This window comes from Procambarus clarkii, chromosome 64 (genome assembly GCF_040958095.1).
Source record: "Procambarus clarkii isolate CNS0578487 chromosome 64, FALCON_Pclarkii_2.0, whole genome shotgun sequence".
Lineage (NCBI taxonomy): Eukaryota > Metazoa > Arthropoda > Malacostraca > Decapoda > Cambaridae > Procambarus > Procambarus clarkii.
In genome coordinates, this window is record NC_091213.1 from 5,068,945 (window position 1) to 5,081,258 (window position 12,314).

General features: G+C 40.9%; 1 protein-coding gene across 1 annotated transcript in view; it reads left to right on the forward strand.

The window, feature by feature from the left end:
* The window catches only part of frc (fringe connection), a 69,747-nt gene that overhangs the window by 38,022 nt on the left and 19,411 nt on the right, over nt 1-12,314 (forward strand). Inside the window, exons 3-7 of the mRNA XM_045759777.2 lie at nt 7,658-7,691; nt 7,880-8,034; nt 9,883-9,954; nt 10,136-10,204; nt 11,698-11,893. Coding sequence (XP_045615733.1) covers nt 7,658-7,691; nt 7,880-8,034; nt 9,883-9,954; nt 10,136-10,204; nt 11,698-11,893 — 526 coding nt within the window. The remainder of the gene's footprint in view (nt 1-7,657; nt 7,692-7,879; nt 8,035-9,882; nt 9,955-10,135; nt 10,205-11,697; nt 11,894-12,314) is intronic.

Genomic DNA, 12,314 nt, shown 5'->3' on the forward strand with positions numbered 1-12,314 from the left:
TGAGAATTATTATGGTGGAAACGAAGATGGCATTTCTCCAAGTATAACTAGCCATTTGGTGAGAATAATAATTTGGTATAATAACATTTGGTATATTTGAATAACATTTGGTAACATTTGGTATAATAATATTGCTCTAATTCATCATGTAGAACATGGTAGCAACTCGCTTTGTACTTAACATTTTTAATATAAAAGTGCTTGGATACCTGTGGAGATTCGTGCTGAAAACAACAGATTAGCAGCTGGGTTGTAGTAACCCGTTCTCAGACCATGTACATTCCATCCAGCGGTCGACCCCACAGACGCATTCATAAATTTTAACATGATGGACATTCAAAACAGAACTTTTCTGAGATATAAATTATTATTATATATTAGCATACTGTTCTTCTCTAACCCTTTAGCGTCTTCTCCCCGTCTTCCTCCTCTCCTCCTCCTTATTCTCTCTCACAGCACAGCTGGACGATTCAAATAAGTTTATTGAGGTATAAATTCACACAAAGGGATGAGGTAGCTCAAGTTATTCTCACCTCGTTCAGTACATCGTGTTAATATATACATAGACACTCACAAACAATAAACATATTACCGAACATTCTGAGTGACCAACATATATACTTCTTCCTGTACGCAAGCAGTATGTTACCAGACGTATACACAAATACCTTTATGACTAGGTATATCTTGGTTATCTTGAGATGATTTCGGGGCTTTAGTGTCCCCGCGGCCCGGTCCTCGACCAGGCCTCCACCCCCAGGAAGCAGCCCGTGACAGCTGACTAACACTAGGTAACAGGGTGAAAGGGTAATAGGGTGAAATAAACTCTGCCCATTGTTTCTCACCGGCGCCTGGGATCGAATCCAGGACCACAGGATCACAAGTCCAGCGTGCTGTCCGCTCGGCCGACCGGCTCCCAGGTACACAGACAATTTTTAATTGACATTCAGACAATTCAACAAAAGGTTACAATCTTGGTACAAAATTCTTTAGATCTTTCTCTAGAATATCATGAACCTTTCCGTTGTGACACATCCAGGCTATTTGTTCAGGAACAGTCCTTATCTCAGTGTTTCTATATACAATAATCAACGGGCAATCAAGAACACAATGGGTGAGGGTGTGAGGTTATCTTGAGTGTTTTCGGGGCTTAGTGTCCCCGCGGCCCGGTCCTCAACCAGGCCTCCTTTTTTGTTACACACCCCCAGGAAGCAACCCGTAGCAGCTGTCTAACTCCCAGGTACATATTTACTGCTAGGTAACAGGGGCATCAGGGATGAAAGAAACATTTAGCCCATTTGTCTCCGCCTTCACCGGGGATCGAACCCGGAACCTCAGGACTACGAATCCGAAGCGCTGTCCACCCAGCTATCTGGCGCCCATGTCCGAGACCTTAACATAGCACATAGTTTACACTTGGTGTCATTATCATTAACACCTATCCCATATACCCAGTAATATTTGTACCCAAGCCAGGGGCCAGATTCACGAAGCAGTTACGCAAGCACTTACGAACGTCTACATCTTTCCTCAATCTTTGACGGCTTTGGTTACATTTATTAAACAGTTTACAAGCATAAAAACTTCCCATTCAACTGTTGTTATAAACAGTCTCCTGGTGCTTCGGAGCTCATTAACTGTTTAATTTAATAATTGGAAACAAAGCCGCCAAAGATTGAGAAAAGATGGACTGGTTCGTAAGTGCTTGCGTAAGCGCTTTCGTGAATCTGGCCCCCCTGGCCGCACGTGCAGTCACTCCTCTCCTCCTCCTCTTTATATATATACACACACACACACACACACACACACACACACACACACACACACACACACACACACACACACACACATTCTTATAGACGCCTATGCGTGCCGTAAGCCTCTGACTGACCTGCTAAGTGTTAAACATTTCATCTTAGGTGCTGGATGAGGGTTTATGCCTCGTATATTGACCGAGACATATCGCTTAAAACGTAGCTGAGCTTGATGTTAATACTGTGGGCTGGTGGTCCAACAGCCTGGCTGATCAGTCCGGCAACCAGGAGGCCTGGTCGACGACCGGGCCGCGGGGACGCTAAGCCCCGGAAGCACCTCAAGGGTAAGGTGGTTGGCGCGGGTCGCAGCTCACGTGTTTTGATGCGATTATTGCTGTATGTAATTGTTGTTGACGCCGCCTGCACGAACTGTTGTGGAGTGCCTGGCGCAGGAAGGTAACCGGGTCTCATGTCATCCTTCATCAAGGAGAGGCTACAGGAGGTACTCATTGGTCTACTAGGGTGGCTATGATGGTGAGGCCTGGTAACTAGACGAGGGGTATACTGGGAGCCGGTCGGCCGAGCGGACAGCACGCTGGACTTGTGATCCTGTGGTCCTGTGGTCCTGGGTTCGATACCAGGCGTCGGGGAGAAACAATGGCCAGAGTTTCTTTCACCCTATGCCCCTGTTACCTAGCAGTAAATAGGTACCTGGGTGTTAGTCAGCTGTCACGGGCTGCTTCCTGGGGGTGGAGGCCTGGTCGAGGACCGGGCCACGGGGACACTAAAGCCCCGAAATCATCTCAAGATAACCTCAAGATTTTCTTCGCCTTCCTCCTACCACCATAATACACGCGGGGAAACAGCTTTGGCAGATTACGTATTGCCATACACGCTTAACTCGCGCCACATAATGGAACGCTCCCCTGCTCCTTACTCTCCAAACTGTATTGTCCCATTGTCAGAGGCGTACAGTTAAGGATTGGCGTCAGGTCAATCCCCCCCGGCCAGCGGCCAGATTCACAAAGCAGTTACGCAAGCACTTACAAACCTGTACATCTTTTCCTCAATCTTTGGCGGCTTTGTTTACAATTATTACACAGTTAATGAGCTCCGAAGCACCAGGAGGCTGTTTATAACAATAACAACAGTTGATTGGCAAGTTTTCATGCTTGTAAACTGTTTAATAAATGTAACCAAAGCCGTCAAAGATTGCGAAAAGATGTACAGGTTCGTAACTGCTTTCGTGAATCTGGCTTCAGGATACTAGCCTAGACCAAATTGCTCCCCAGTCATACTAAAGGTAAGTTAAGTGGGGTCTGGTTGATGGGGTTCTGGGAGTTGTTCTACTCCCCAAGCCCGGCCCGAGGCCAGGCTTGACTTGTGAGAGTTTGGTCCACCAGGCTGTTGGTTGATACCTGGTTGATGGGGTTCTGGGAGTTGTTCTACTCCCCAAGCCCGGCCCGAGGCCAGGCTTGACTTGTGAGAGTTTGGTCCACCAGGCTGTTGCTTGAAGCGGCCCGCAGGCCCACATATACCTGGTTGATGGGGTTCTGGGAGTTCTTCTACTCCCCCAAGCCCGGCCTGAGGCCAGGCTTGGGGAGTAGCCTGGCCTCACTTACCTTTTTACAAAGGTGTGACATAGACATTTGTTGAGTAAGTTGCTGTACCCTTACTCAGGATTTGTGGGTAACACTTTACACAAGACGTGTTAAGTTTAGTAGGCTTTCTTTTGAGAAGGTCGGGGGGAAGGGGCTACACGGACGTGGCGACCAGCTGGCAAGGTGGGTGACACGTCAGCGGCGTGTGACAGTCACATGACAAGGTGGGTGACACGTCAGTGACGTGTGACAGTCACATGACAAGGTGGGTGACACGTCAGTGACGTGTGACAATCACACGACAAGGTGGGTGACACGTCAGTGACGTGTGTAAGCTGTAATTCTGTACAAACATGTGCTGATAACGGGCTCACCATAGCCCGTGCTACTTGGAACTTTTTGTTCCAGGTAGCCAATCTTTAACAACAACAACTTGTGCTGATAGCGACAGTTCGTGGCACTCTCGCACGCACGCTGATGCACTCTCGCACGCAATCTCGTGTGTCCATATCTCACGCATAAAACTAAATTGGAGAAGGTTCAGAGGTTTGCCACCAGACTAGTACCCGAACTGAGGGGCATGAGCTGTGAGGAGACACTACGGGAGTTAAACCTCACCCCCGCTGGAAGACAAGAGTGTTAAGGGAGGGACATAATCACCACATACATGATTCTCACAGGAATTGATAGGGTAGACAAAGAGGGGCACAGGCACTAAAGGAAACAGTTGGAAATTGAGTGCCCAAATGTGCCATAAAGATATTAGAAAGGATTTGTTTAGTGTCAGAGTAGTTAATAAATGGAATGCATTAGACAGTGATGTGGTGGAGGCTGACTTCATACACAGTTTCAAGTGTAGATATGATAGAGCCCAGTAGGCTCAGGAATCTGTACACCTGTTGATTGACAGTTGAGAGGCGGAACCAAAGAGTCAGAGCTCAACCCCCGCAAGCACAACTGAGCACACCACGAGCGTACCTCTCATCCTGTAACTACACTTAGGTAATTACAATCACACACGCACGCATCAAAGCACATTAGTATTTGCATACCTTTTGGTACCTGTAAAGTACAACACAAAATCGTAATATATTAAAAGGTATGTGGCGCACAGAAAGTGTAGCACTGGCAGGAATTAGACTGATCAGCACGTAGTGACTGGTGAAGACCGGTGAGCACGCAGACTGGTGAGGGCCCCCTCACCAGTGACGGGGAGGGGGTCAGAATGGTTTGTGGCTGGCGGTCATCAGCTTGGGCAGTAGTGTTTACTGGACCAACACGATGATGGTCGTGTACACATCTCTCGTCACCACCACCACCCTTACCCAGCCATTAATTCCCACCCTCTCCTGCCCTCCTACACCCCTGCTGCCACGCATGCATACCTCTACTTCTGCTGCCTTCCTACACCCCTGCTGCCACGCATGCATACCTCTACTTCTGCTGCCCTCCTACACCCCTGCTGCCACGCATGCATACCTCTACTTCTGCTGCCCTCCTACACCCCTGCTGCCACGCATGCATACCTCTACTTCTGCTGCCCACCTACACCCCTGCTGCCACGCATGCATACCTCTACTTCTGCTGCCTTCCTACACCCCTGCTGCCACGCATGCATACCTCTACTTCTGCTGCCCACCTACACCCCTGCTGCACGTCTCTACTTTTGCACCTTCCCTGCTGCATTTATGCACACCTCTACCTCAGCTGCCTATCTTCTTCCCTACTGCTAATCTCCTGCTGCCCAACTCCTCCCCTGCTGCCAATATCCTCCTGCTGCCCATCTCCCCTGCTGGTCACCTCCACTACTGCCCATCTCCTCTACTAATGCCCATCTCTTCCCTTGCTGCCCATCTCTTTCCCTGCTGCCCATCTCCTTCCCTGCCACCTCTCTCCTCCCCTCCTGCCCACCTTCTTCCCATATCACATTTCCGGGATGTAAGACCAACCTCACCTATCAAAAAACCCGAAGACATTGATGAATTTCATAACTTTGAATGAAGAACGCAATTTTTATCCTCAAATCAGAACTAATCAAATTTGTGGATTTATTTATAATAAAATAATTATAAAATTAAACCAAGTCCTCCATTGTTAGCTATCTGTTATATAAATGTGGTCAATATCCATAGTTTCTTTACTCATTCTGACCTGGAATTCTCACGTCAGCATAGCTCAGTGAGGCTGTGTGTGTGTTAGATGCTCATTAGTTTGCATAAATATCACAATCTGGCAAATCGGATAACTATAAGAATTGCTCGCTGTGGTGATCCAGAGCTGAGAGAATTGCCCCCTACAAGGGTTAAACAATTTCTTAACTCACTACTTAATGTCAGCAGCTATAAGGCCCAAATTTCATGTTCCTAATGCCAGACGTCTTGATGAATGTTACAGGATGTAAAAGCTATTTTTATTTTGTAATCATTTGGTGAAAGACTATTTGTTGTTGATTGACTGCATTTTGCTTCCAAATCTAGTTCTATGAAATAGGATGTTTGTATGTTTGTCTGGCCAAGATTGGAGACCAAGTGTTTGGAGTTCGCCTCATTAAACTTTACAAGATGACTGGTAAATGTGGGAGAGACTCATAGGAGGGTCAGCCCAAATGACCTTTTATGAAGTCGGTGATGAAATGTTTGGTGATAAGTCCATAGAGTTTTATTATAATTTTAACATACAGTACAGTATTAATTTAAAGAATTAAGATATTTGCATGCAAAATGCATCTTCTGATGACAGATATGCATTGAGGGGGCTTATGAAGTCAGTGATGAAATGTTTGGTGATTAGTCAATAGAGTTTTATATTTTTTTCAACAAACCATACAGTATTAAAGAATTAAGATATTTGCATGCAAAATGCATCTTCTGATAGATATGCATTGTGGGGGCTCTGAACACTTCTATGACACAACCTTTTGGGATCGACTCTTATAATATCCCATACCCATTTTAGTACTCACCTAGTTGAGCTTGCAGGGGTTTGGTCCTACCTCTCAACCATCAATATTCTGGTTTACAGGTTCCTGAACATGTTGAGCTCTATTATATCTACATTTGAAACTATGTATGGAGTCAGCCCCTATCACATCACCTCCTAATGCATTCCATATATTAAACTACAGTACCGGTCACAGGGGAGCCGGTCGGCCGAGCGGACAGCACGCTGGACTTGTGATCCTGTGGTCCCGGGTTCGATCCCAGGCGCCGGCGAGAAACAATGGGCAGAGTTTCTTTCACCCTATGCCCCTGTTACCTAGCAGTAAAATAGGTACCTGGGTGTTAGTCAGCTGTCACGGGCTACTTCCTGGGGGTGGAGGCCTGGTCGAGGACCGGGCCGCGGGGACACTAAAGCTTCGAAATCATCTCAAGATAACCCTGACACTGAAAAAGTTCTTTCAAATATCTCTGGCTCATTTGGGTACTCAGTTTCTATCTGTGTGCCTGTGCAAAATAAGGTCCTTATCTACCCTGTCAATTCCCCTGAGAATTTTGTATGTTGTGATCATGTCTCCCCGAACTCTTCTGCCTTCCAGTGATCAATATTTGATACTTCCGTACAGTGTATGTAGTTTACCTTTCAATGTTTTTGAAAAAAATTCCGAGTATCGTTTATTTTTGTCGGGTACAATGCATTGATAAACAAGAATTCATACAGTTCTTGCAAATTTTGCCAATTGTTCATTATTGGTAAACAATATAGTGTACACATTGTAAGTACAGTGTACAATAATGAGCCAATTCTTTGAAGAGAAATTTAATTTAGTCTTTGCATGCATGTAAACGAAAAGTTTTTGTTTTTGTTCATTTTGTATTTCTACACTCTAGTGTGATGTTTAATTTTGTTTATCTTTCTAATTGATTTCTGTGTAGGTTTGTTTTCCTGCTGTGTTTGTTTTGAAGATGGAAAAGACTTATAAACATTGTAAAAAGAAGAAAATATTCTTGCATAAATATGACATGATTACCCAAGAACGTTAAGGTTTTATTTGAATGGGTTTTATTTGTATTCTTTTTTGTTGAGGAGGTACATGTTTGTTCATGTACAAACAAGGAATATGTTTGTAAGTTCCATGTTTATTTTTTCCCAGTCTATCCTTTTATTATTAAAAATGAATTTATTGATCACTAGTTTGAAAAGGTTTTGAAATTTATTGTTAAATTTATGTATATATGTGCATTTTTTATAGGAGTAAATTGGTATGTTAATGCATGTTATGTTTATTTAAATAATTGTTCTTTATTAATCGTGTTGCACAATCTTTATTATACAGTATATTAATCAATTTTGTTTTCTTTCCAGATTCCCTTCATTTCAATTCGTTGCATTGGGTCAGGTAATTTTTTTTAAGTTAGTGTATTATACAGAAAAAGAAATGTCAATGTATTTCTTTTGAAATTTAAAAACCTTGCAAAAAATGTATTTGCAGTACAAAACTTGTATAGAAAACGTTTTCAAAAATAAAGTGCTTCTATATATACTGTACATTGTACTCTATATAAATACTATATTAATTTTTTTCAGATGTTCGCAACAATCCTAGTTTTATTTATTGCCAAGAAAATTAGAATTGTGGATTACCCAGATTTCTCTCCAGATATTATTAATAAAATCTGGCCACTACCTCTAATTTTTCTTGGCAATCTAATATTTGGCCTCGGCGGCACTAAACGTCTCAGGTGAGTTAAAAATTCAAGTTATGCAGTAACATTGATGTTAGTGTTTTTTTAATGACTAACAATAAATCCAATACTATACATACTATATACAGTATATAGAATCATTCTTAATACTGTGTACTATTATGTTCTTGATTTTTAAGGCTTTGAGATACATTTACTGTATGAGCTACATACTGTACAGTATGTAGCTCATAAAGTCTGCTGTCCTAAATCTTTCAGCTTTTCCTGTTATATATATAAATCACATATAATTTGGTATGTAATAGCTTATAGTTTTATCAGATTTGTTGTATTTTTTCCCCTCACTTTAGTACAGTATTGTCCACGGAATATCTGACCTTAAAATGTTAGAACTTTGACTGTATGGTGAGCCAAGAAAGAGGTCCATTGTTACGGACTTGTTGAGCCATGTAGTACACTTGTGGCAATGTTTAGAATCATTGTAACCTCTATATTTGCTCCAGTCACTTTCTGCAACTTCCTCCTGTGTTCAAATCACCTTATCCGATTGATTCATGTGGGTTTTCAATATTTTCTCACATGTACACCTGGATGTAGGGCTTTTAAATAGATTTAAATAGATCTAGAACATCTTGGTAATAATGGTTATACAAAACATACCATTCTAGTAAAATATACATACATGTATTATTGAAATAATATTCAAAGACACTATCTGAAAATGATCTGCATTACTTGATCGTTCCCCAATAAATATCTCGCTGTCAAATTCACTGAATTTACTCACAGCTCTTTAACTCAACAAGGAATCAAGAGATAGTCTATTCTTCTCACATTAAATTTTCATGACTGCCTCGAAGTTGTACTAATAATAATGCAATAATGTTTATACCAAGACCTTCTTCCTTTGCACATTAGCCAAATTAATGGAAGTTCTATGCACACATTAGTAGACCATTCACCCTTGCACTGTGAGTGGGGCCCCAAAATTAAGCAAATGGCCATAGTCAATGGCTACCCGTTATCTGTAGGAAATGTTAAACCAATAGCCGGGTCACATCTCTTGACTGAGAGATGCAAACCTAACCACTAACAAAAAAAATTAAAACAAATCGACCACTAAAATCCCATTTCTTTTTATAGCAGTAGTTTTTCTGTGTAGCGTGATCTAGTTATAATAGTTCTCCTCGGGTCACTTACTGAACAGAGGACTCAAACTTGGGTTGATTTCACCCAAGAATAAATTCTAGGAACAGTTTGTTCTAGTTTCTTTTTTTGTCTGCCTAAGCTGTAACTACTACTCACTGTAGTAACCATTGTCACCACTCATCATCATTAATGCTGTTCATTACACATTCTTTATTTCATTATTGGTACAAAGTTTTTGTACCTTTTATAGATTGTCTCCATCAGAGACAGGGAGCCGGTCGGCTGAGCGGACAGCACGCTGGACTTGTGGTCCTGGGTTCGATCCCAGGCGCCGGCGAGAAACAATGGGCAGAGTTTCTTTCACCCTATGCCTCTGTTACCTAGCAGTAAAATAGGTACCTGGGTGTTAGTCAGCTGTCACGGGCTGCTTCCTGGGGGTGGAGGCCTGGTCGAGGACCGGGCCGCGGGGACACTAAAGCCCCGAAATCATCTCAAGATAACCTCAAGAATATCATCATACCATTTCTTTATATATCAATAATACACTCTAAAATATAATGATCAAGTGTGTGAGCATGCAGCATCTTGCATGCTCACATGCTACATAATGCTCACATGCAGCATGCTCACATGCTACATAAATACAAAATATTGCTAATGGCAGAAATTTACAGTGTGTAACAAATGTAGTTTCATAATTGATAAATTATAGTTATCCTGTTATTTTATTTTCAGTTTGCCAATGTTTACAGTATTAAGAAGATTCTCAATCCTTTTTACAATGATTGGTGAAAAAATGTTATTAGGGTAAGTTTGAAAGCTGGTGCTTTTATCATCTCAACATAGTAAACATTTGAATTATATTTACAAATCTGATAAATAAAAGGATTAATTAATATAATAACTCATCCTGATACTATGTTGTATAATTTTTTTTTACTTTAAGTGTATGTGAAGATGTTTTAGTATGTTTCATATCTACTTTCAGAGTAAATCCTCCAATGGTTATACAGCTGACAGTTTATACAATGATCTTAGGATCGGTAATTGCTGCATTGTAAGTATTTTCTTATAAATGATTATAATAGTCTGTTTAATAAGCCTTTCTATTTTCTATATTAATGAGTCTTCAGTAAACTTATATTCGTCACACTGAATCTTTTAAAAAACTCAAAATAATGTATTGAAGCTTAGTCTTGGACCCAAAAGAACCAGATCTGTAAATAAATATTGCTACACTGCATTCTTGTTAGTTGTGTAACATTTAAACAGCCGGAGAAAAGTTGGTGAAATGGCAAACCGTGTCTCATAACTAGATAATGTGCCGTACGCAAGAGTCGGATCCATTCATCAAAGGATCCATCATAAGAGGGCAATCTTCAAATCAAGTTCTTTGTTGCTCTAACTTTTAATCCGTCAAAGATAATTTGATGACACTTGAATGTTTAAAAGTGTAATTAGTAAGATGGGAGATATTACTACACTATTCAGTAAGATGGGAGATATTACTACACTATTCAGTAAGATGGGAGATATTACTACACCATTCAGTAAGATGGGAGATATTACTACACCATCTTGCAGTTGATGCATTGCTTGCCTACTCTTGCCCACAGAAATATGTTGCTAGAAAAACATTAAATATTACTTTAATCTTAAATACTTTTTATTACTTTTTTTTGCCGTTTGAGTTCAATGTGTTCTTTTCGGGTCCTTTATTCTTTGAGTCTTCAATTTTTTCTTCAGAGACATGTCTGCATGGGTCTAAATCCTCTGGCTGACCCACTAAGTGGTAGTTATTTCAGTCTTTCTTAAATGATAAATTAATGTTTGACTCATATGCTGGTTTTAGTAAGGTTATGTTCAATATCTTTTCACTCCAAATTTAATTTTATTTTTCAACGAAAGTAGAAACTGCTTTATTTGTGTGATAAATAACTCGATACTTATATACGGTTGATATATACTTAAAGTTCTCCTTGAGAAGTCTTAACCATAAATCACACTCCTTGACTTGAATAAGAGGAAGTACCCAGAGGCAATATAGCATTAAATACATACACTACTTTTGAGTAATAAGAGACCCTGAGCCAGGGTATTCAAATGTTAAAAATTTAACAAAATGCCGCTATACACACCTACACTGATGACCAGACCACACACTAGAATGTGAAGGGACGACGACGTTTCGGTCCATCCTGGACCATTCTCAAGTCGATTGACTTGAGAATGGTCCAGGACGGACCGAAACGTCGTCGTCCCTTCACCTTCTAGTGTGTGGTCTGGTCATCATACTTTAGCCACGTTATTGTGACTCATTGCCTACACCTACACTATTTTGGTGGTACTAAAAACTGTAATACACAAGTTGAAGACTTTTAATAAAGGTTCATCATTATTATTATTTTGTGTGTTCATCATGTGATGTTCTGTAAGGTAAGCTATTTCTTTACAGTTCAGTGCTTTACATACTTGTTCACTCAATAACACCTGCAGCACATTACAAAGATTTAACACTGTTAATTTTTACGTTTTTTATTCCTATTTCAGAAATGATCTTTCCTTTGATGCTGTGGGCTACTTCTTCGTGCTAACAAATGATCTATTCACGGCGGGTAATGGTGTATATGTGAAGAAGAAACTGGAGAGCAAGGAGCTGGGGAAATATGGCCTTCTTTTTTACAACTCATTTTTCATGCTGCCATTTGCTGCAGTGTTCTGTTGGTTTAATGGAGATTTAGATAAGGTACACACTGAAGTTTATGCTTGAAATTTTGATTACAAAGTTTTAATATGCAGTACTGTTCAGTACAGTAATTATAATCAGTGTCAGGCAGTAAGTTTTTCATCTCTTACTTTGAACAAAGTCTTCTCTCAGGCTTCACCAGCCTTCTACACCTAACCTAACATTGTATTGTATGACTGTATGGAAGTCTGCCACACAGTCACTCAGACCCTAGTGTCCTAGATCCTAGACAAGTTGAGTGCATAAGCCTTTTGAGTTGTTGGTCAGAAAGAAGCAATGGATTTACTCAGTATTGTATTTTTGCATAGTTTTTTTTATCTCTACACTTATTAAAATCTCCTTCCAGCTTCACATCTTATAATGGAAGGAATTCATGTGGAAATGCGTGGAAGATCGAACAAATGGCAGAGAATATCAAAAT